Source organism: Nycticebus coucang, chromosome 1, assembly GCF_027406575.1.
Source record: "Nycticebus coucang isolate mNycCou1 chromosome 1, mNycCou1.pri, whole genome shotgun sequence".
Lineage (NCBI taxonomy): Eukaryota > Metazoa > Chordata > Mammalia > Primates > Lorisidae > Nycticebus > Nycticebus coucang.
The window spans coordinates 44,812,400-44,838,129 of NC_069780.1; the positions used below are offsets into that span (position 1 = coordinate 44,812,400).

The 25,730-nt window shown below is 38.9% G+C and overlaps 1 protein-coding gene across 1 annotated transcript in view; it reads right to left on the bottom strand.

Moving 5' to 3' along the window:
• Positions 1–23,610, bottom strand: part of PRSS12 (serine protease 12) — a 63,968-nt gene extending 40,358 nt beyond the window's left edge. Inside the window, exons 1-2 of the mRNA XM_053571596.1 lie at positions 22,968–23,610; positions 8,889–9,039 (exon numbers count right to left, since the gene is read on the bottom strand). Of these exons, the coding sequence (XP_053427571.1) occupies positions 8,889–9,039; positions 22,968–23,481 (665 nt within the window). The 5' untranslated portion in view covers positions 23,482–23,610. The remainder of the gene's footprint in view (positions 1–8,888; positions 9,040–22,967) is intronic.
• Positions 23,611–25,730: the final 2,120 nt, after the last annotated feature.

The following is a 25,730-nucleotide window of genomic DNA, read 5'->3' on the forward strand; positions in this document are numbered from 1 at the left end:
TTCCGTTCCTCCAAAAAGAAGCAATAAACGTTTGATTATTAGGATTATTTTAAATAATGTTTTCCATTGTTTCAGAGTATATCCACAGGCCTCCAGAAGTGTGTGATAGTCATGTCTGCATTACTGACCATACCTTACTCTTCCGTCACTGGAAAGCAGAATGCACGCGGACACAGACTCTGAGGTTTGAATCTGGGCTCTACCTGGAAACAGCTGGGCTACTCAGGGGAAATAACTTAACCTTCCAGGCCCTGGTATGCTGCATCTGAACATAGGGATGATGATGGCTGACTTGCTGGGTTGTAGAAATTAGACTGATGTCAAGTATGAGCTCAATAAATGCTGCTTCCTTCCTTCGTCTGGCATTGCTAAAGAGCTCCCCCTCCGCCCTTGTCTTCCAACAGATGAAGAAGAACACATTTTTCACTGCTAAGCAATTTATCTAAATGTTAGATAGTGTTTAGTTTAAATAAACACCATAGTTTTTGCCTTCACTTCTCCCCAAAAGGTAGAGCTCAGGAGTGATGAGGAAGGAAGAATCAATCAATATCTTAACCTTTTCTGTTTCTAATGTTGTCACTTTGTTTTGTGTATTTGTTTATTTTAAAGTAATTTTAGAAAGAATATTTATGGAGGCAATTTGTAAACTATAAAACACTGGACAAATGTATATGTCATTTCTATCACAGATTACAAGATGATGGTCCAAAAGACCTTATTAAGCTGAGACATGTATTACTCAACTTCAGATTCTTGGTGGAGATGTACATAATCAGAGGCAAACATCTTTAAGAATTTTAATGCATAGAGTATTTTACAAAAAGCAAAGTTGTACTGGCCAAAACAAAATGTTTTGTGCAAAGAGAGTATTCATGTTGCTATAAAAATATGTTTGAGAACACTCAGAGATCTAAAAATAGATCTGCCATTCAATCCTGTAATTCCTCTGCTGGGCATATACCCAGAAGACCAAAAATCACAACATAACAAAGATATTTGTACCAGAATGTTTATTGCAGCCCAATTCGTAATAGCTAAGTCATGGAAAAAGCCCAAGTGTCCATCGATCCACGAATGGATTAATAAATTGTGGTATATGTATACCATGGAATACTATGCAGCCTTAAAGAAAGATGGAGACTTTACCTCTTTCATGTTTACATGGATGGAGCTGGAACATATTCTTCTTAGTAAAGTATCCCAAGAATGGAAGAAAAAATACCCAATGTACACAGCCCTACTATGAAACTAATTTGGGACTCTCACATGAAAGCTATAACCCAGCTACAACTTAACAATAGGGGGAAGTGGGAAAGGGGGGGGTGGGTAGAGGGAGGGGAATCGGTGGGATCACACCTGTGGTGCATATTATAGGGGTATTTGCGAAACTTGGTAAATGTAGAATGTAAATGTTTTGGCACAGTAACTGAGATAACGCCGGAAAGGCTATGTTAACCACTGTGATAAAAATGTGTCAAATGGTTTATGAAGTGAGTGTATGATGCCCCATAATCATATCATTGTATACAGTTATGATTTAATAAAAAAAATTAAAAAAAAAATAATAAAAAATAAAGTCAAAAAAAAAAATATGTTTTAAACCAAGACGATCTTGCCATAGCCGTGTACAAGACCATGAAGAAATTCAAATGTTTTAAAGGTCACTTATAGTGGAAAAGATACTCCTTCTAAAAGGAAACTATGTTCATACAACATTCGCAATAAATTAAAAAAGGGAACAGTTTCACGCCTGCAGAAAAAAAATTCAAAAGTTATGCAGAAGCTGCGAATAACTCCCAGAATTTGGGGAAGGAGGGTGAGTAACTGAAATGAATTATTTTAAATGAGTTAATGTATATACTAATATTGGTTCAAAGGAGAAGGTAACTGCTTGGAGTTGTATACCTGAGACCTGTGGCTCTGGTTCAAAGGGAGGAAAAAGGATAGGAGAGAAGAAGCCCTAGCTGGTGCTCTAAAGCAGAGACCAGCCAAGTACGACCTATCGGCCAAATCCAGCATGCTACCTGTTTTTATATGGCCAGGGAGCTGAGTGGTTTTTACATTTTATGAATGGTTGCAAAAAACATCAACAATAAGAGAATAATTTGTGACATGTGAAGATCAAATGAAACTCAAATTTCACTGTCCAGAAAAGATGTTTGATTTGAACAAAGCCACACCCATTCCTAAGTTATCGTATGGCAGCTTTCATGCTACAAAGGCACTGTTAAGCAGTGGCAAAGTCTAAAATACTTGCTGTTTGGCTCATTACAGAAAAGTGTGCAGAAGGAAAACCCTTTCTCTAGAGGAAAAAGATTTATGGAAGCAAATACGGAAACTGACACTGAGGGTTGAGGAACAGAAGGGGAGGAGAAGCCGAGAAGACAGGATGGCCGGGGTGGGTCACAGATCGACAGCCTCCTTGGATTTTTGCCCTGAGATAAATGCCAGGAAAGAAAAAGATCTATTAAGGAACATTTCAATAGTATAATTCATGGACCCAGGATTAGGTGCTCTAAGTAAAGCCTGGGATCATACAGAAGAATATAAAATTTGATCCCAAACTCCTAACAGAAATAGAAGTAAAATCCAGATGGCTTAAAACCTAAAAGTATAAGAAAGAGAGAAGGGAGAAGGGAGGAGAGGAGAGAAGAGGAAAGGAGGGGTAAGGCAAGGAGAAAAAGCAAAGAGAGGGATGGGGACAGAGGGAAACTAAGATATAGGGAACTAGTTCCTACAACCTTAGATAGGAAACCTGGAAGTCATAAAACAAGGACTAAAAAAAAACTAAATGGAACTACAAAAAAACTGCAAACTACTGCCGAGCAAAATACACCAGAATGGAAGTCACAAAGCAAACCAACAGGCTCCAAGAAATATTTGCAATATGTAACAGCAAGCAGAAAAGCTCCCAGAAATTCATAATGCTAAGTTATTATCATTATATTTTAATGAAAGACCCAAACAACCAACTTTAAAACAAAAAAGAGGGGCAATGAAGATGAGGCTTTTCACAGAAGAAATATCCATGACCACCGACCATATGATAAGATGCTCACGCTCACCCCTGGTCAAATTAAAACAATAATAATGTATTCTTATCCACTATATTTTTGGAATTTAAAAGGTTAATGTCAGTTTCATCAATATTTACACTAAAAGGTAATAAACTAAAGGGTTTTATCCCCCACCAAAACATAACAACTCCTAAAATCATTTATGGGCTAGCAGTGACCCCAGATAGGCTGGAGCAAAGGCGACTGAAATCCATTGTGCTTTAGATACGTTAATGGTTATGTGACACAGGTTCCAGGGAAAGGCAAAAGCTCTGGTGAACCACCTCTGAACCTGTTCCTTAAGGGTAGGAACCCAAAATAGAAGAGCAGAAGCTCCAAATTGTGACTCTGGGGGAAGTTGTCTATATTAAAATGCACTCTTAAAACACCACTTGGATGTCTGACTTTCTTCCTTGTACATTTTTGTAATTCCCATTGCTTATGAATATTATTCTAAAGATCACAAAAAAGTTTAATTAAAATAAACTAATCAAAAAATACTAATGGAATAAATGTGAGAACAACAATAAAAAAATAGGAAATTGTGATATAACACGACCAGATTTTCTAGCTACGTTTTGAGTTTATTAAAATTAAGAAGATAGTATTTACATATACACACATTCCTTCAGCCAGTAACTAGCATTTCCTGGTACCTCAGACTGTGCAGCCTTTCAAGGGAACACCAAAGGACTTGATGGCTCTGCTTCCAAGGTGTCCTCAAGTACAGCACCAAAGAAAGCAGCATTAAACTCCTGAGCTGTTAAAGCAAATGCTCCATGCATTTGATAAAGCTATGTGTTCTCTGTCCTTCCTTTGTGGAAATTATATCCACACCAGCCTCGGCAGCTCATCTGTGATAAAAGTCCCAGTGTTGCCTACTTTTCTACTCTGTATTGGTGAATAACTGAGCAATTTGTGGAGGACAGGTACTCTGATATGATACACTGAGCTATCATTTGCTGTGTAAAGCTATTTGATCTACGGAACAGCAATCTCCAACAAACATCTACTGAATTGATTCTAGTTCTGATCCTAATCTAAACATGCTTAAACCTATTTAGCTAATCAAATAAAATGTTTCCTTGCCTCCACCATTGATAAAAGCCAAATAAATAGCACTATGTGACTAACTCAGTCCCCAGGCTTTCCTACTACTTTCAGATAGACACAGAATAGACTTAAGCCGTTCTATTATGCAAGATGATTTATTAGGTTGTAAAAGACTGGCTCTTTAACTGCACATATCAGTCTGTGACACCTGAACCTATGAAAAAAAATCATTTTTAATGATCAATAACCTAGATTTCTCTCTGAAAAAAAATCCTTTCCGTCTCCAATAATATTTGATGTGTACTGAATGCTCACTGAATAATAGGCACTCATCTAACAGTGATTTTATATGTATTAACTCATTTAATACTCCCTACAACCCCATGATGTTATTAAATGCACTTTACAGATAAGAAAACTGAGGCTATTAAGTTAAATAATTTGCCCAAAATTACACCACTACTAGGTGGTAAAGTTTGTCTCACTATAGAGCAGACTCTAAAACACTGAGCATTCTTACGGACTCCTGGGACATGTAACATGTTCAAAGGATAGCCTGTTGCCCCTCAAATCCAGTCTACGTAAAAGCATGTTCAGTATCATTTTCTTCTAAAATTAACTTTCTTTTCTGACTTACCTATCTCTTTCATCCCTATATTTATATTTATTCTTGTAAATAGTCTACCATAAACCAAATCCTACACTGGGAACCATAAGCCTCCAGACTCTGCCTCCCACTAACAGTGTGACTTCAAAGGCATTGCATAATTTCAGTAGGCCTGACTTCTTTATCTACTGAATAAGGTCTCGTTCCTGCTCAAGAATTCCACATACTAGGAGGGCTATCTTTATTGTAAAGTTTATAAAATATTTTTTAAAAATGTTCATGAACAGTAAAATCAATGAAGAAAAATATTTTTTAAAGAATAATTTATACCATAAAAAGTTATTCTGGCTACTCAATAATATAATTCTCTAAGTGTCCAAAATTTTAAAATTCCTAAGTAAATTATGTCGCACAGTAAAATATGTCACAGGACTAAGCTATGCTTTTAAGAGTTTTGAAAGACAAGGGAAATGCTTTTAATGTTAAGCAAAACAAAAGGAATTCTAATTAAAATGTCTCCACCTAAAATTCATTGGGTATATATGTATTCTCAAGTTATCTAATTTTCTAACATCTGGCTGCCTCCTTTCCTGCTCCTTATCTTTCTCCAAGTTCTGGGTTAATCAAATATAAGTATCTTAAGTAAAATAATTCCTTTTGTACTTAGGAAGCTTGCCAGCTACCAAAAATATACAACAACATTAAAAGATGAAGGTCAAAAAAAGACAGCAAATCACAAGGAAATTGTAACCATGACTCTAGACAGGCATGATGTAGTTTCCCCCTGGGAATTCAACAAAGCAAGTAAGACAGAGATGAAATTTGCTTAAGAACGAATCATAAATTGAGTCAAACAACTATTATCCTGTCTGATATCAACCATGCGTCATTAAAAAACTATTTCATCTGAACATACTTAACCTTTAAATAAATGGGCAAAATAAATTATAGAAGAAGAAGGGTTGTAGATTGCTGCTTTATTGCAAACGAGTTAGAACCATAAAGTCAAGTACAAGAAAGGCAAATGAACAATGTCAGCTCAGTGCATCAGAGAACTTACAATAGAAACAAATCTCTTTAAAGCTGGATTGTAGTTGTTACAAGGGCTTTGTGGAGAATCTTGGCTGCCTTGTATATTCAGAAATATTTTTCCTTTTAATTCCCTTTCCAAACATGAATCCCCTCATACAAAAAAAAAAAAAAAAAAAGCAATGAGCTGGTGCTTAAGAAAGATGTTAACACTTTGCTTAACCTATGAATGTGTTCAATACAAATATATTATTCCTTGTGACTCTATCCCTATATTCTATGCAATTGGCTATTGTTGTCAATAAGGCCTTTTTTTAAGAAGTACTTACAAAAGTGTATTTTTATAAACACTTTCGTAATATAATAAGCACTCATATTCAGTGTCATTTAAATTTTCTATGCATTTTCTAAGCAACAAAAGTTTGTCTTTTCTCCACAGAAACATATTAATGATGGCGGCGCCTGTGGCTTAAAGGAGGAGGGCGCCAGCCCCATATGCCGGAGGTGATGGGTTCAAACTCAGCCCTGGCCAAAAACTGCAAAAAAAATGCCTTAGACCTTAAACTAAGAATAATCCATATTGCAACTGGTAATATTAAATATGCTATCACTATATTCTTAAAGCTCTGAATATTTTTGGCAAAGACATAGGTTTCTTAGTAACTCACATGAAAATCAATTAGCATACCCCTGAACACATAATTAATAACTCAGTAAACACACCTATACACACTTGGAGTGTCTTAAAAATATAAAATTCATTGATACAGCTAGCTAAATATAATAGAAGTTCTGGATAGTGTTTGATGATCTCACCATCAAATGTTCAGTTTCCTCTGAATGTTTAACAATATTTTTAAATATAACAGTACTTAACTAGACTAACCTTGAGAACAAAATATACTGTATACTCACTACATGAGCTAACTGCTTTATAGACACAAAAACTCTACAAATTGTAGCTCACTGGGTAGGGCGCCAGCCACATACATCCAGGCTGGCAGGTTCAAACCCAGCCTGAGCCAGCAAAACAACAATGACAACTGCAACAAAAAAATAGCCAGGCACTGTGGCTGGCACCTGTAGTCCCAGCTACTTGGGAGGCTGGGGCAAGAGAATTGCTTGAACCCAAGAGTCTGAGGTTGCTGTGAGCTTTGACGCCGCGGCACTCTACCTAGGTAACAGCTTGAGATTCTGTCTCAAAAAAAAATACATAAATAAAAAATAAATAGAAAATGCATTACAGATAAAAAACTGCAAGTAAGAGATGTTCTGTTGCTTTTCCAAATTCAGGTAGTTCTCACAATCTTATGCTGTGCTAACTCCAAAAGCAACACATGGAAACTTGAAGAAAATTGGTCTTATAAATGATACCCAACCAGAACACTTAAAAAGACATCTAGTCTCAGGAATTTAATGATTAATTACAGTTTTCTCAAAGAGACTTGAGTGTCCCTATTCCTAACTAGTCCAAAGAAAATGATCACACCAGTAAACAATGCCAGTGATTCCAGTACATGTAAAAGCTGTTGATCAAGGATTTGTCAGACTTATTTGTGCCCTATGCGTGACCTTCAAATTAGTAGTTATCTCTCAGAAGCAGTTATGGGGGAAATGTAACTTTACATTGAAGAGTCAAGTTGATGGTCACCTTAACCCAGTGTTCAATATTAGCCTCACATGTAAGGAAAATGAGCTATTCTGTGACATCTGAGGTGGTCCCATCATCTCACGATGAGAACACATCACCTGTGATGATTTCCAGCTTAAATGTTTGCTTTGATCATCAAGCCTTTGGACCTAAACTCTATTTCAGGAATTATAATTTTTGAATAAGTGTATTTAACAAAACTAAATGACACTGGGAGGAAGAAATGATAAGAACTCAAAAGATAGAACATTCTCCACAACAACTAGCCTAGTCTCTTCAACAAGTCAGTTTTACGGGGGGAAAAAAAAAAAAGGCCGTTCCAGAGCAAAAGAGACTTCAGGGACATAACATCTAGATGAACTACATGGTCCAAGACTAAATTCCGCTTCAGACAAACCATGTGTCAAGGACATTGCAGGAGAAACTTAAATATTAACTTAAACTTTAACTTAAAGTTAAAATTTAAATATGACAGAATATTAGACAATATAGAGAATGAGCATCAATCACATTAGTTATAATAATGACAATTTGGCTATGTGGGACAATGTTATTTTTAAGAGATGCATATTGAAGTTCAGAGATAAAATGTTAAAATGTCCATATTTTATTTCAAAATCTAGAGTTCAACATGCATATAGATCTTGAAAAACAAGAGAGACATTTGTGAAAACAACTGGGAAAAAGGATAAATGTAAATGGTTCAAGGTTCAAAAATCATGGCCCAGTGTCAGAAAGTATGGTAAATTAGAAAATGATACATAGAAAGAAAATATTTAATCTCAGAAGGTTTCCCCATCACTATTCCCTTGAGACCTAATGAGATATTTTAAAAATGTGAGGTAAAATTTTAACTTTTACAAGATCCCCTAATATAATTTTAGAAAACCTTTTGGCTTATTATACCAACATTCAGAATCAATGAAGAGAGAGACTAGAAAAACCAAAATATTTCAAAAATAATCACAACTGAGGCAACTGGAATGTTCATTTTCATATTTTTGTCTTTATTGCATAGGTTTCCTTTCCATATTCTACATGGAAATTATTTCCTTTGTACATTAATAAACACCCTTTGTTTTAAGCACAGGTCTAACAAATAAGGAAATAAAGTTCAAAAGTCTAGACAATATTTGGAGACAAAGAGTCAAACTTCAATTACAAGCTAATATTTAGTGTTTCATCATATGATTTTGATTAAATGTTATAGTTGACTGTATTGGTCACTACCCGTGAGTACCGTGCAGGGTACTAAAGAGAAGTAGTAAAAGTTAAGATTCTTAGTGACATCAAATCAATGTAATTCAGAAAAAAGCAGGTTAGACCTGCAAAGCTCTTCAGGGAGCCTACAGCCCAGGACAAAGATCAAAAGGTAGCTTTTTCTGTTTGTTCAAGGACATGTAAAATTTAAATAAACAGCACCTGCCTTTGGGTATGGAAATAATGGATTCAAAAATTTAAACAAAACAGAACAAAAGCAGTAAAAACAAACCTGAGTCCCAGCTGCCTGCAGATCACTTCCGCATCTGCGTCATCCCATTGGTCATCACAGATGGTCCCCCACTGGCCAGCGTGGTACAGCTCCACCCGGCCTTCGTGAACACTGCTCCCTCCAGCAAGGCGGACGGCTGGGAACACCGGGCCTGTGCAGCGTGAAATTAGAGACCAGTTAAACCTGTGTGTTCACACCTACTGATAAGATCAGGTATATTCGATTTTTTTTCCATTCTCAATAATTAAATAATATTCATTAAGTCATTAAGTGGCATGGACATACACATACATATCTAATACAGTAATCTTAACCAATTAAAATACCCCAAATTGAATTATGTTCATACAAATGGCCCGTAAGAGGAAATAGACTAAATTCGTTTTTCCCCCAACAACCTCAGAAACCAGAAAAGACATACTCAGAAACTGCAGATTACTGGAAACACATCTGATGTTTATAGCATTATGGTGGTGACATTGTTTTTTTTATTTACAGTAAATTAAGTATTACTAACAGGCAATGATGATGAATGACACTCATGTCTATTACATACTTGTTTTCAGTATATAATTATTTTTATATTTTTAGAAATCAAGTCAAAGTTAACATCAAACTCATTATACAAGTTGGTGACCTTCATGGCTAATACTCCCCAAAATAATATTGGAAATTTATTTGGGCATGAATCAGTTCATACTCATTTCCTCTGTTAAGAACCACTACAGGTGGTTCCATCCCATAGTTTACCAGGCCCTGATCTAGTCCCTGTCATCTAAGAACTTCCCGACCTACACTCTTGGCCTCGTTCACTAGGCTATGGCTGCAAAGCCCTCTTCCTCTGTCCCCAAAATGCTCCAAGTTGGCTCCCACCACCAGGACTTTGTGACTGCTGTTCCTTCTGCTTGGAATAATGTCCCCACGTATCTTCACATGGCTGCCTTCCTCTCAACTCTGAAATGTCCCTTCTTCAGGAGTCTTGCTCTGGCTCAAACAGTACCTAAGATCCTTTCTACTACAGTGCCTAATTTAGCCTTACTCAGAGTATTAGGGTACTGTTCGTACCTTCATCTAAAATTGTCGTTGATTTATTACCTATCAGTTGACTCTCTCCTCTTGGCTAGAATGAGGACAGAGATACTACCTTCCCTTTTCACCTGTGTATCTCAGGCACCTAGTATACAGAAAGCGTTTAATGAAACTTCATTGACTGCCTGGATTGGAAAGTGATACAAATAAAACTGGAAAGGGTATTGCAAACAAGGAAAAATCATCAGCAATATCGATTCATTTAATTCTGTTTAACCAACAGATATGAGCCATGTGCAGCATGCAAGGGGTTACAATCAGTGCCCCGAGGCATTTGATGGAGTGCTGAACAGACCCTGCCCTCAGGAAGTTTAGTGCCTTGCGATAAAATGAATACAAACAAGAGATTATCAAGAAAACCCTACAGTAGTTCGGAAGCAAGTGATCTCACTCGCAGTTTGGATTAGTTAAGGAATCTCTTGTGAAAAAGCTGGCTTCTGAAGAGGACCGAAATGGATGGATGGGATTTTGGAACTCAGAGATGGGGAAGTGTATTCAGGCCAGTTGAACAGTATGAACAAAGGCCCAGAAGCACAAAGTTGAATATGTCTGGGAAACAGTAAGGCAGTCTAATCTTATTGGAATAAAGGATATAATGTGGTAAAAGTGAGCAGGCTGGGTCCCAATGCTAGTCGTACTTTTTTCCTAATGCTAATCATTTATCAATATGAAATATTCTTCTAATTATCCATAGTACAGGGGACTGTCAGTAGATGGTATTTGGATATTCACACTTATATTCAAATATCATATTTGAATTTTATAGCAGAGATTCAGATTACTAAGTATTTGTACATATATACCCATATTCTGATATCTGTATTATAATTCATTAATTTAACTAGCACTTGTAACTTGTAAAAGAATAAAGACAAGTTTAATGTACACGACCAAATGATGGTGCCATGATTCTCACATGTATCAAAAGTAATGACGTTTACTTTCCCTTAAAAATCTTGGAAAATACAGACAAAAATAATAGGAAAAATGTATACATGTGTTAATATATTTTCCATGATGTGGCAAGTTTAGAGAAAACAGAAAAAACAAAATTTTTTGGAGAGAAAATTTAAAATCCTCCAGACTGAACTTAGAACCTTTATCGCACACTACTTTCATTTTTTTATGTTGTCTTTTATTTTAAAACACTTTTTGGGGGGGATATTAGATAAGTAATTGTTAAAATACAGGAAATACAGAAAAACATGGGGAAAAATGTACTTAACAACCCCATCCTCCCAACAAACACAAAAATCATTTGAAAGAAAACTCAGTAAAGCAGTTGACTCATGTTTAACCTACAGATAAATAAAACTCCCCCACATGTTTTTCATTTAGATTGTTGCTATTTCCTGTATCCAATACTTGTACACAATCTTCTATTTTGTGAATGTTGGAAAAGCTACAAGTATAGATAACAAGCCATTAAATATAATTCCCAAACCAAAAGAATGTTTATTAAAGATCTGCCACTGTCCCTTAAAATAGATTCAGTGTTTGCTGATTTCAGCTATACAATTTCACATTCTTATTTAATCTATTGTGAAAGAACCTTTCTTCATTCTTCTAATTTAGCACAAATTTCTATATCTTATGTATGTTTATAAGTGATTATAAAATTATCTCTGCATCTAGATGATTTTGTTTATGTTTGTATGAACAGATGGACAGATGACAGAGGGTGGAAGAAGTAAAACACAGATAGGTCTATCCCGAAAGAAAAATAATTGCTGTTTTTAAAACCTTATTTCACTACTTGAAAAATAGTAAACATTTTATCAACCAGGTTGAACAAAGAGTAAGACCAATAATCTATAAAAAAAATTTGCATTACTGAGCCCAATTCACATCATCATTGAAGCAGCACCATATGAACATGGATTTGGCAATAGCAGCATTACCCAAAGGTAGAGACAATGAAAAGAAGAAAAGGTAAAAGTTGTAAGACATCATTACAGCATACACATCTCTGACTCAAAAAGCACTGCGGCTCTTGGAGTACACCCCTGTACCACACCCTTCCATTGGTCCTTTCAGCCAATTCCCAGTAATTACTCTACACTAGGTCTGTGTGTTTTGTGGCAGGAACTTTTTTATTCCTTCCCTGTTACTTATACTCAAATAGGAACCACCACTTTGGGCTGACTGCTAGCATTTTAAGTCCTGGGTCATCTGGTCATGCTGCTACCTCCGTAGAAAATACAAAAAGGGATACAGTCATAGCCTCAGATTGTAGTCATAGATTAAACAATGAAGGTCACTAGGAAAGTTTTGAGACAGACTGTATTATGGTCCATTATTTCACTTCTAAGAAATACAGTCTACGGGGCGTCCTTTCTGATTCACCCTGCGAGTCCCCACTTGCCAGGCTTATCCATGTTGCTAGGAGGGTTTCATTTATTTCCATCTGTGCGGCACTCAGTTGGAGACAGCAATTGGGACAATTAAGCAGAAACAGAATTAAACTTAGACAACTTAAGAATTTCATAAAATTCTGTTGAAAATCACCTATGACAGCATTCGTTAAAATTTAAAAAGAAAAAAGTAAATCCTATAAAAACAATCTGGCATAATTTGCGTACTTCAAGGTCATTCTACATATTTGGCCTTATAATTTTCCAAAAACATTAGATTCACTAATTATCCATTCATTTCCTTTTTGCTGGCTTGGTCATCCACCACTATTATTTTCCACATCATCATCCTTAAAAAATGTAAACCTTTGAGAAAAACATACCATATTTCTCATAACTGAAACAAAGTCTCATTTAATTAAAACAAAAGGCAATAATAAATGCAGACAAACATTGTACTGTACAAATCCTGGTTATTCAGAAAAGAACGTGAGCACGGGTCATTCATACGACAGATCATCTAAAAATCATCCATACATTTTAAATCTCTTTAATTCACTAAGAGGAATTCACTAAGCAAGAAGCCCCGATTAGTTCAGTGAAAAACGTGAACTACAGAACATTTTTAAAGAAATATGTCTGAAGAGTTCAACTGAACTTGAAATTATTTTTTAAATCACAAAACCTCTTCTGCACATCATAAATGCCAGCAGTTTTTTTCAAAGAATTCATGTGTTCACCACAAGCAAACATTATTTGAAAAGATATTTAAATTAATGTATCATTTATTTACTAATTTCCACCCAACCACCAAATATTCATGTCCAGAGGGTTGGAAGATACTTCCAGTAATGAAAATAAACTAAAACTGTACTTAATACATGTTCCATGGCCATCATTTGCGTCAGCTTCCCTTGTAGCTGGGACTACAGGCACCCACCGCAACGCCCACAAGGCCCGGCTATTTTTTTGTTTATGTGTTTGCTTGTTTGTTTGTTTCTTTAGTAGGCTTGGGCCAGGTTGGAACCCACCAGCCCCAGACCATGTTGGTATTCACCATTCTGTTTGAAATACTACAACTAATCCACAAAATATTACATGGGCATGAACTAGCTTCTGGCTAGACAGAAGCCTCAGGTAGCCTGAAGAGTTTCTGTGCACTGCAGAACAGACTTCCCAGTATGATCCTTTGTTTGAGGCTGACTCTCAAATCAGTGGAAGCTGGCTTGTCCCAAGTATAAATCTGTAGAACTAGGAATCTGTGTGTGTATATAGATTTAGATTCATAATTACAAGATGGAGAAATGGAAATAAGCTTAACGCAATGAACAGGAAAACAATAGAATGAAATAGGAAAGAAACCCACGAAGGCCAAAGCCAGATACACTAATGTCTATTGCTATTAGAGATAATAACACTAATGATAAAGTTCTTCAAATAAATCATAGACCAAATTCTTTGTTTGGAAAATACTGTTCCATTGTCACAATCTTTCATTACCAAGAATTGATCCCTCCTCCCGCCCTCACCCTCTCCTACTGCAGACCAGCATTCACCCACATTCCACCCAGACCCAGAGCTGGCTGTGTCTGGACTGCACCCCCGTGGGTTTAGGCTGCTCTGTCTGTAAGTCTCTCGAGTGCTACTTTCATGGAAACTATTCTATTCCAAATATTCCTATCTTAAAAATGTGTTAACAATAACAATTAAAAATTTGAAGTCTCAGACAGAGGTTTAGGTCACTATATACGGCATTATAAATTCATAGACCAAACTAGCCAGGGAAGAAAGTCTGGAAATGTAATGTTATGCCTGCGGAAGTGCCGCGGAGAAGAGCCTCAGAGTTCCTGAAACAAAGTACTACCAAAAATAAATAAATAAATAAATAAAAAAGAAACCAGAAGCCAATTGTCTGCTGTTATTATAACCATCTAAAGGCAAAACGTTCCAATGTTCAAAATGTTTAGAATTCTACCATCTTGATTCCTTGCCAAAAATGTGTGACTTATTGTCATTCTAGTTTATAGTTATTTTTCTTCTGTGTAGATGTATCTCTAGTTTTATAAAGGGAACAAAAGAGATCCATGTTACAGAAATTTGTTTTATGGACCACTTTGCTAAAGTGATTCTCTACATTAAGGGATAGACATTCAAGAATGTCTCTCTATTTTAATCAGTCTCAATCAATATAAGGTAAACTAGAGAAGAATAGGTGGCTAGATTAAAATTCCCCTTAAAGTCTCACTGGTTTTTCAGCTTGAAGACTGCTGTTATGGGCTGAATTGTTTCTCTCAAAAAAGATGTTGAAGTCCTAATCCCTAATACCTATGAATGTGACCTTAGTTGGAAATAGAGTCTTTGCAGATGATCACAGATGAGACCATCGAAGTTAGCCTTAATCCATTGAACCATGACTAGGTTCTTATGCAAAGGGAAAATTTGGACAAAAAGACACCCACAGAGGGAGAACACCATGTTAATATTGAAGTTATACTCTCACAAACCAAGGAACAGACCAGAAGCTAAGAAAAAGCCATACGACAGATCCCTCCCTGGTGGGTTCAAAGTGGGGGGGTGACCTTGATCTTGGACTTCCAGCCCCTAGAACCGTGGGACAATAAGTTTCTGTTGCTCGAGTCACTCAGTTTGTGGTACTCATTACCACAAACCTAGCGAAGTGACAGCCTTTATGGTATTTCTTCTCCTTGGACTGCTAGGAAAATATCCTTTCCCATAACTTCATACTTGAAGGAGGCTTAAAAGAAGTATGAGAAAAGGGGCAGCACCTGTGGCTCAAGGAGTAGGGTGCCGGCGCCATATACTGGGGGTCGTGGGTTCAAACCCGGCCCCGGCCAAAACTGCCAAAAAAAAAAAGAGAGAGAGAAATATGAGAAAAGGAAACAAATGGGTCTATCTTCCTTCTATAATCCAGCTCACTCCAAAATAAAACAAATAAAAAGACATGCCTATTTAGTTTAATAATTAAAATGTACTTAGAGAATAACATTCACTCATTGAAGAGGAAAAAAACATAGCAAAAACAAAGACCCATCTCAGCAGTGTTTCCCAAGCAAAATTGTAACAAATATTTTTGAAAACTTTTAAAGTGGTAGTTTGATAAAAGAGTAAAAAAGTTCATGTTATCACGCAAATCCTTTCTCATTATATTACTGAATTTCACAGATGCACAAATAATGTTAGTCATTCTACCATTCTAGAGGAATAGAAAGGATGCATGCTGAAAACATCAAGGTATTGTTTAGACCCTTGACAGAAAGCAAACTTAAAGTTGTGAGTGATACACAAATTTCAATTTATAAAAAATCCCATTATATACTAGACTATTTAGCAACAATTAGTATACACATTTGACATCAAATTAAATGTAAATACTATGTCTTACAACATAGTATTTGCCACACTGGAAAAGTGTACTATTTGAATGATAAAATAAACAACTCCCCCCCCACAATATCTGAAAATAAATGAATGGGGGGAGCTGTTAGTTTAATTTTTGAGGACAGGAGGGAATGCTAGATTATTCTGATGTTACTTTTTTCTACACCACCCTGTTTGACAGTATGAAGGTATACTACTTTTATCTATAATTATATTTGCCTATTAATTAAACTTGTTATAGCCTTGCTACATAGAAGATTTTATTCAAATCATCCCAGGTCAAAATGAAATCAAATCATCTTTTAGCATACAGGGCATTCCCCTGAACCAAGATCCATCTGAGCTATATGTGCTTCCATTAGTTCACATCTATAATTCATATTAATTGTTCATTTATTATTCATGTAAATACCTTTAATACCGAGAAAAAAACCTCAGTTGGTTTAGTTCACAACGTGAGTGCATCCTCTGAATAAGCAATTCTACCCAATTACATTGTGCTTATTAGAAATTTATAAATTATATGAATTATTCCTTGGTTTAAAACATTATACGATATCACACACACACACAGAGTCTATCCACAGTTACGTTATGATATGTTAATAATGTACGTATATAAGTCTAGCAGAAAATCTCACAAATTGTGTATATCTGAACCATCCACACATAAGTAGACGTTATAGGTATTACCATTTTGTTGCAGACCCTGAGTGATGAAAGTAAAACCAAATAATAATCCTATTACCTATCTCACAGACTATGTACCACAGGGAAGGTAATGAAAATACTTATTATTCTTCTGACATTCCACCAGAGAATGGCTGTCCTCAACCAGAGGACACAGGTGATTTCTTATACATCTTTGTAAATGCTACATCTCAGGAAACAGTTAATGAATGAATGAAATCTATCCTGGGCATTTTAGAAGAATCAGATTCCACTCTTTGTGTCCCCTCTGGGGATCCTAACAAAAAGTATTGAGGCTATATGTGCCTGTGTGGCTTTTAGGGGGAATATCACTGCTTTAGTACTTTGTATACAATAATTGTTTTAAATACTGATGTGATTTGCAGGACAGAGAAGAGGAGACTTCCCTGGGGGGAGTGGGGGAAGATACTAAAGAGGCGAAAATAAACACTTCCTGATTTTTCTAATAACAGTGTGTCAACCACGTAGAAGGCAGTCTAAATCAACCATTCGTACAGTATACAACCAAGAGGTAACTTACCATGCAGACTAGAGTGAGAGGTTTCAAAGGACTGCTTTCTTTACAAGTTAATTCGGGAGGAGGGGAGGCCTTAAAAATTAGAATTGAATCACATTTACCTAACAAATGAACTAACTTTAGGATTCTTATCAACTGTGGAATTATTTCAGAAATAAATTTGTCAGTAACGTTTGCCTACAAATAGCATCTAAACATAAGAAAAACTTTGTCAGCCAAACTAGAATCTAAATGTTATTCATCCAGACAATAACTAAAAAATGAACTTAGCATTTCACACCACAACTTCGTACATTACTTACTGCTATTTTTTATGTGTGTTAAGTTTCTCAAATACAAGTCCCACCTACACTCCTTAGCACACTCTTCTGGGTCTCCTCAACAAATACCTCCCTTGCTTTCCTTGCCAGCTGAATCCCCAGATGATGCAGAAGTTAATGTTAATTAATCCAGGCCATTGAAGTAATTATATATGCCTTCCCAGAAAGCATAGGGAAGGAACATGTGATCCAGTCTGGGCCAATGAAATGTAGGAGGAAGTTTATAGGGAAATTCCAGGAAGGTTTCCTTACTCTTTCAAAAGGACATCCTTGAAGTGGGGGCCTTCTCTTTTCTTCTCCAGACTGTTCAGTAGGTAAGCCAGAATCACCACTAGTCTAAGGATAAAGGCCACACTTTGAAGACAGATGATCCGAGAAAGTAGAGGAACAGAATGGCACCACGTTGGAGCCTGCCTATCAGGGCTTCATTTAATATGTACAATAAATGTCCTCTTGTGCAGTCTTTTTGAATAGGTTTTTCTATTCTCTGCCATCAAAATCATCCTAATTGATCCAAGCCACATCAATACCCAAACTTATAATTATCATTTGTTTTTTTCCAAATTATCCACAGCTATCTTTATTCTCACAATCATAATGTACACAAATTTTGAATTTATCTTTTCCCCTTAACATATCATAATCATTTTTCTATTTTTATATATATTACATATATGTAATCTTTACATTCATTACTTTAGCATCAGCATAATATCCATCAAATGAAGTTACCTGTGAGTGGTACCTTATTACTAGTTATTTGTTTCTCCTCACAGTTATAAACCAAGTTACTTTTACAAAGGTTTCCTCAATACACACGTACACATTCACACACCCTCCACAGGGATCACATGAATATATACATTCCCCAGCAAGAGCTCATAAAGGCAATATAAGCAGACCTTTTCTCTACTTTGAAAAAAAAAACTCTTCAAACTAGTTAAGAGTCAGATAATGGTCCCAAATCTAAATATTTTCCATCTGCTTCAGCCTGAAAAACAGACTGAGGTCAATATTTAAAATTCAGCCAAGAAATGTATCAGATCTGGTATTGCTAATAAATGTTTCCCAGCACCTGCTACATAGAATCAAGATGCAGCCATAGAAGGGAGTGGAAGAACAGCTTTCAGCTAACTTTTTAATTAACACACACTTGAAACAACAGATGGACTTCAAAGAGTACAGCCTGTAAACAGTAGTATTTGGCCACATGTCCGCTGTTTCTGTTTGAATTAAGAATTGGGATGGGTAGGCGCATACAAAGAGATTAGCGTGACATGACAGAAAGTCAGACCTATGAATCATTCTCTTATAAAAATCTCAATTATTAGAGCTTTATCACTATTCTGCCCGCTTTACTCATCGGTCATCAGCCACCCATGATGGCTGCTTATGAAAAAGGAGAGTTCCTAGCACAATGTCGATCAAGTAGTCCCAGCTGCCATGCCAACCACAGACTAGGAAAGTGATTGTCCTTCCTAGTCAGGAAGCACTGTTGCAAGATACTGTTGGGGGAAATCAATGGCCTAGTAATTCTTCCTGTAAAAATGAGAAAATAACCTGGCTCACTTACTAACCATTTTTAGTGAATTAGGTTATTATTATAGCACACTGGTAAATAAAAACCAGGGGCACCCTACTCTAAATCCACAGAAAAAGTTACCCTCAGCATGCCTCAGGCTTGCTCCTAGCCTAGCAAGGTTAAGACGCAAAATGGTGGGCTCAGTCGACATCATCATCACTCAACATTGCACCTTCTAGGTGAGTTCTGGGCCCTCCCCAGCTTTTTCCTGACTGTGACAGAGGGTTCTCAGCATCTAAATCATCTTGGCTGCTCATCAGAAATGCACATTCCTATTTTAAATTTTAAAGTATTAATGGAGTACAAACATTTTTGTTGCATTCATACCCTTTATGATGCTTAAGTTGGAGTTTTTAGTGTACCCATCACCCAAATAGTGTTCATTGTACTGAAAAGGTGGGTTTTTACACTTCCCCTTCTCCTTCCTCCCTTTCTTAATTTCCAATAACCATCTCTTTATGCCCATGCATGTCAATTGATTAGTTCCCAACTATTCCAGAATACACGTGGTATTTGTTTTTCAATCCCTGAGATACTTCACTTAGGACAATGGTCTCCGGTTCCATCCAAGCTGTTACAAATAACATTATTTCATTCCCTTTCATGGCTATGTAGTACTCCATTGGGGGGTGAGTATGCGTTTATATACCTCATTTTCTTAATCCACTCATGAATAGATGGGCACTTGGATTGATTCCACATTTTTGCAATTGCGGGCTGTGCTGCAATAAATACTCAAGTAAAGGTATCTTCTTGATAAAAATATCTTCTTTTCCTTTGGGTAGATACCCAGTAGGGAGATTGCTGGGTCAAATGGTAAGTCTACATAGAAATGCACTATACATATTTATGATCCAGATCTGAGAAGAAACTCAGCCTGGACTGCAGGCTCTGGAGCTACAATCCAGAAATCTGCATCTTAACAAAGGGATTCTAATATTCACTATGAAAACTAATTCCCTGGGTAGATTCAGGGTATTCCAATCTCTAGAATAAAACCAGGGCCCAGGCATCCCCTTTACTGCTCTTTGCCATTTGAGATACTGGAAAGTCCTTGCCTTGTCCAGGCTTGAGATTCCCACCCTGCTCTTCAACTTGGCTTTGACCAGCTCTCACTGTGGGAGGTACCAACTTCCTCAATTCTCTCAGGGCGACAAGATATATAACTCTGCCCACCAGTCTATTTTTTTAAATAAAATAAATAAATAAATAACATTTTTGAGACAGAGTCTCACTCTGTTGCCCAGGCTAGAGTGCCATGGTGTCATAGCTCATAGCAACCTCAAACTCTTGGGCTTAAGCAATCCTCCTTGCCTCAGCCTCCCAAGTAGCAGAGACTACAGGTGCCCACCACAAGGCCTGGCTAATTTTTCTATTTTTGGTAGAGATGAGAGTTTCACTCTTGCTGAGGCTGGTCCTAAACTTCTGAGTTCAAGCAATCCACCTGTTTTTGGCCTCCCAGAGTACTAGGGTAATAGGCATGAACCACCATGCCAGCCCTAGTTTACTTTCTAAACAATTACTATAAATCATTGGTTTGTTTTGCCCATTTTTTTGTAAAGAAAAAAGCTGGGTATTTTTTAAAAGCATAAGAGACTAGGAATCATGTGCATTGGACGAGGATAATTCTCTTTCTCTCTTCCTTTTAGACTAGTCCATAAACTACAAAATAGAATTGCTAGACGGCACGGATATTTCTACATGTGCATCCAACGAAAGAGCTAGAGCAAACTGAGCTGTGAAGTGAAAATGAACATGTCTAGCCCCATTTTCTCCTGCACACCTGGTAATGAGGCCTTTTGGTATTTTCATCAGTAAAATGCAGGAACGCTCTTACAATGTGGCTATGAGAAGTAAGGGAGAAAATGCACATAAAATGCTTAGTCCAGCATCCAGCACAGAGTGAAGGTTCATTAACTGATAGCTGTTATTATCAGGGCAGCTTGTTTTGTGCACATGCTCAGAGCTGGAAAAGATCTTTTAATCTATTTAAAAAACTGCTTTTCTCTAGATGAAGAAACCAAAGCCCTAAGATTCAGTCTTACCCAATAGTGCACAGCTACTGGCATGGCCAAAGCAGACACCAGTGTTTTCTAAAGCGCAAACCAATATTCTTTTTACCGCTCTGTGATGCTTTTTTCCCCCCACCCCTCACTGAAATGCAGGACCAAAAAAGCCTTAAGATTCAGAATATGCCAGTCATCTCAGAGGGATGGGTTATGCCTAACTAGACCCAGAGGAGCAAACGACAGAACAGGAAGGTTTAGTTACCAAGATTGAGTCTGTGAAAGTAATCTGATTGTTAGATAGCTGATTGCTTTCCTATTTTTTTTTTTTTTTGTGGTGGTAAGAAGGGCATTTATCCCCCATTGTAGGTGGTTTCTTTTGTTTCTCTTGTGTTCAATCACTTTATTCCAGGAAGTAAACACAACTAGTAGGCAGTGTTTCAGATTCTTTTGGAAAGAGCTAGCTATGAATAATGAACAGATTTAAATTTCTATTCATTTAAGAGGGTGGGATGGCTGAGACTCCAAAGATAAACAAGCTACTTTCCTCCTATGGAATATAAAGCTGAAAGAGATATGTCAGAAAGAGAGCACTATAATCCCTCTTGGTCTCCATCCAAGGCCATACCTCTAGGTCACTACAATCTTTTTAACTTTAAATTCCTTTTTTTTTTTCATATACATGTGTTTATGTATATTTTAAAAGGAGTTGTATATTCCCTCCCATATAATTATTTCCCAATAATTTTCCACCCACATCTATTTATAAAACTAAGAATAATACGAAGATAAAAAAAGGTCAATGTTTGCTAAACATGAGATTTCACTACAAATGATCTCTTTCAGTAAATAATGAGACAATGGTAGGGCTCTTTGCTTGGTATTACCTCAAATTCCTTTTAGCCACATTGGCATTCTGTCCATGAAACACGAGTGTTAACGATGACTTCATTCTTCAGGATGCAGGATAATTGATCTTAACCTTCCTTCCTATCACTCCCCCTTAACTCAAAGCACTAATGCTATTGAAGGCACAGATACATAAAATTTCTGCAGGGAAAGAATGACATTGAGAAAGCTAACCTCAAAGTTACCACCAAAAGGGACACAGTACATGTTTCAGGATCTCAACTCAGGAAACCTCTGCCCCACAGCTTGGATGGAAAGCTGCCAAAAAGAATTTTAAGGGAAATTCAAACTTTGAAGGACATAAAGTTTTTCTTCCCCAGTTGTTAAAGGAAGTTAAAAACCCTGTAACATTAAAGAAAATCGCAGCAATTCAAAATGAAACGCTGCTCAAAAGCATATTATTCATTTACACTGAACTTATTAAGGTGATTTTTTTATTCTAACAAACCTAAAATATCTTCCTAACTTCACCTCCTGATGTTGTCAACGCATCCCAATTTTCCACAAATAACGGATGGTATTCTTAAAAACCACATAAGGCTCTAACAAGTTCCTTCTTCACTAAGAGAGTTACTCTTCTTGTTAATCTTCCTGTCCTTTTTTCCTTACTCACTAACGATATTTACAATACTGTGCCCGGGGGATGTAAATGTCATTGTATTTTGGTCCCAGAATTTTGCCATACTTTTTCAAGTAGAGATCAACGGTGGGATTAAGGCAAAAAATTTACCACATTTTGCCAAATTGGGGTCTAAAGAAAGGAGCAAGGTTATTGGTTACCATTTTATATGCAATATTTTCCTGTCGGAAACAAGTAATAAGCAACTTTACCTCCTCCTGCTTTGCCTGATTTATGTAAATACGGTAACACCCTCCAGGAAAGCTGATGAAGAGAACAGACGTCCAGGACACACACATCCACACAAACACACACCCAGGCCAGAAGGCAGAGCATACTCAGAACCTCAGAGCTCAGCACCTTGCTCAGAAACTGTCACCCCTAACAACCTTCGCACAAAGCACACCTGGCTAACTTACTTTGCTGGTAACTCAGCGGCAATCCACCACCACACCCGCGAGGCAGACCCGCAGCATCATGCCCTCTCACTCCCCTGAAGACCTCCACTCCCGCCCCACGCCAGGCTGGCTCCAGGCCAGTCCCGATTGCCGCCGCCGCCCCGAGGCCACTCACCGCGTCTGCAGTCGCAGTAGCCCCAGTCCACCTTGCCCTGGGCGTTCCCATAGAAGCACCAGGGTCTGCCCGTGCCGTCGGGGCTCCGACAGAAGCTGTGGCGCTGCCCGCGCAGCTGAGCCCAGCCCGCCGGGGGCGAGCGCTCCAGGAAGGGTGGCACCTCTGCCCAGCGCAGACAGGGGGCTCCGAAGTCCGTCACGTTGACCCAGTGCTCGCCCGAGGGGCAGCCCCCGGGGTGCGGGCGGGGCGAGTGTCCAGCCTGGAAGGCTTGCAGGCGCTGCGCGGGGAGCGCCCGCGGGGGACGCGGGGGGCGCAGGAGAAGGGGTGGCAGCGGTGTCCTCTGTGGTCGCTGCTGGGACGGAAGGTAATGAGGGTACTGGGGACCCGCGGAGGGTGAATGGCGGTGGCGGTGGCGGTGGCGGTGGTGGAGCGGGTAATTGAAGACCGGATCAAAGCCTATCACTTGGGAAAGCGCCCCTAAAACAAGAGCCACCACGAAGCGGGCGAGCGTCATGGTGCCAGCGCTGCGGGGTTTGGTCCATACTCCGAGGCTCCTCAGGTTCGAGAAGGGAGGAGAGGAGGGGGCGGAGCGGGCTGCCGCGTCCTTGGAATCCCCCAGCCCGCTCCCGCCCCCGAGCGCAGACCGCGGTCCCCTCCCCACCTGGCGTCCCCACCCCACACCCGAGCGCAGACCACCGTCCCTCCCCACCTCCACTCCCCTCCGGTGCCCTGCCGCGCTTCTGCTCCTGTCCCCCAGGGCGGACCGGAGCGGGGAAACCAGGGCTCCGCCGGGACGCGGCTGGCGGGGAGGACCCGGCGGGAGCGGCGGGGCCCGGGCCCCAGGTAGCGGGCGGCGGCGCGGGCCCGGAGCTCTGCCCCCTGGCTGCGGGCGCCGGCCGCGCAGTCTCACCCGGAGCCGGACCTCCGCCGGCCCGCCCGGCCCGGCCCCCGCGTTCAGCCTGCCCCGCGGGGCCAGCTGCCGGAGCAAGTCCGAGTGTGCCAACGCGGGGGACGATTATGGCTGCCCCGGCCAACAGGCAACACCAAGTCTGGCAGCTCCCGACTCTGGCACAGGTCCCCCACTGCCATCTCTCCTCTACCCTTGTCCCGTCTCTTGCTTTCTCTGCTTTAAAATCGTTTGAAACATGTGGATAGATCTAGATGTGACTCTGTCTTGACAACTCCTGGGATAAAAGTTATCAAAGCCCACGAGGGATAATAAAGCCCTTTCACTGAACTGTGAGCTCTTTAAGGACAAGACCACGTTTTATTCAGCGTGATATCCCGGGGCTTAACACCCTGTGCCCCAATAAACATTGGCTGAAATTAAATTCCTGGACCGACCCGACCCGGGGAAAGCAGCTTGAGCCTTTCTACTTCCTGCCTCCCACTTTCCACCCGCGGCCCTGGACAACACCAGTTGTTCGGTTATTATTGGGACCCAGCGAGGTCCTCTTAATACCAAATTTCCTCTCTAACCAAAGAGGACTTCATCCGTCCCTGTCTCCATCCTATCCAAAAAGTCCATCCCTCTGACACCTGCTTTGTATTTTGCAGAGCAAGGGGACTGGAGTTAAGCCTATTCATTTGCCCTTAGCTTAGTAGGGCCCCTTCAACACTCTGGGCGTTGCACACCCTCCACCCTTAGGTCCTCCAAAAGAAGTTGGCTTAGAATCTAAAAAAAAGAAAAAATCACTGGAGCTGCGTGTTATAGAATTTCTGCCTTCAACTGTTCCTGACCATGTCGCTAAAGTCAAAAGAGGAAAACAAAGCCCATAAAGAATGTAATATTTTACTTTCTGACATGATCCTGTTTCATTGTAAGGGAGGAATACTGTTCCACAATGTACTTGAAAGAAAACGTGACCAAAATGTAAATGTTTTTTGTTAAAACCTAGGTTTCAATGACAAGCTGAATTAATTCCTTACACCCTTCTTTAAATAATGCATCTTTAATATTTGTGAATCATTTTATTGGATTTTATTTTTCACTCCTTTTAATGAAATATTTGATTTTACTTCAGAGAGGATTAGGTAAAAGGAATGATATTAGGAATCCAAAGATGTATTTGTCAAATCTGTATTCAAGATGTTTTTATCCATTATTTTGCTTTTTACTAATTCTTTCCTGGTTCCAAAAGCATGGTTGAAACTGTACTTGCGAACACTCTGGGCGGCCAAGGCAAGAGGATAGCTTGAGATCAGGAAGTCAAGACCAGACTGAGCAAGAGTGAGACCGAATCGCTACAAAACAATAGAAAAATTAGCTGAGCTTGGTGGCATGTTATGCACCTGAGATCCCAGGTAGTCTGGAGGCTGAAGGAGGGGTATCACTTTAGCCCAGGAGTTTAAGGTTGCAGTGAGGTATGATGATACCATTGCGCACCAGCCAGGGTAACAAAGTAAGAGTTGGTCTTAGGAAAAAAACAAAAACAAAAAACTTTCGGGCCAGCTTATTTGCTTGTGTTACTAGGAGTTGACAGAGTTCACCAATCACAGATTCCTAAAATACTGGGTGGCAATTGTAGTAGCAAGCAGTCCTTTTCTTCCTACATCTACCACCATAGGCTGCACACTCAATGGCCAGGGAAGCGGACAGGCTCATCTCAGGATGGTTGGTGGCTGGCTTGCTGGTACTCACTCCTCTCCATTCCCCTCCAGTCCCCAGAGACTCCTATTCTGCTTTCACATTTCCTGGGGATCAGCAGGCAGACCAAATTTTCACACCTTATAGAGAATAATGAGAGGGAAGTAAGTAAAAGA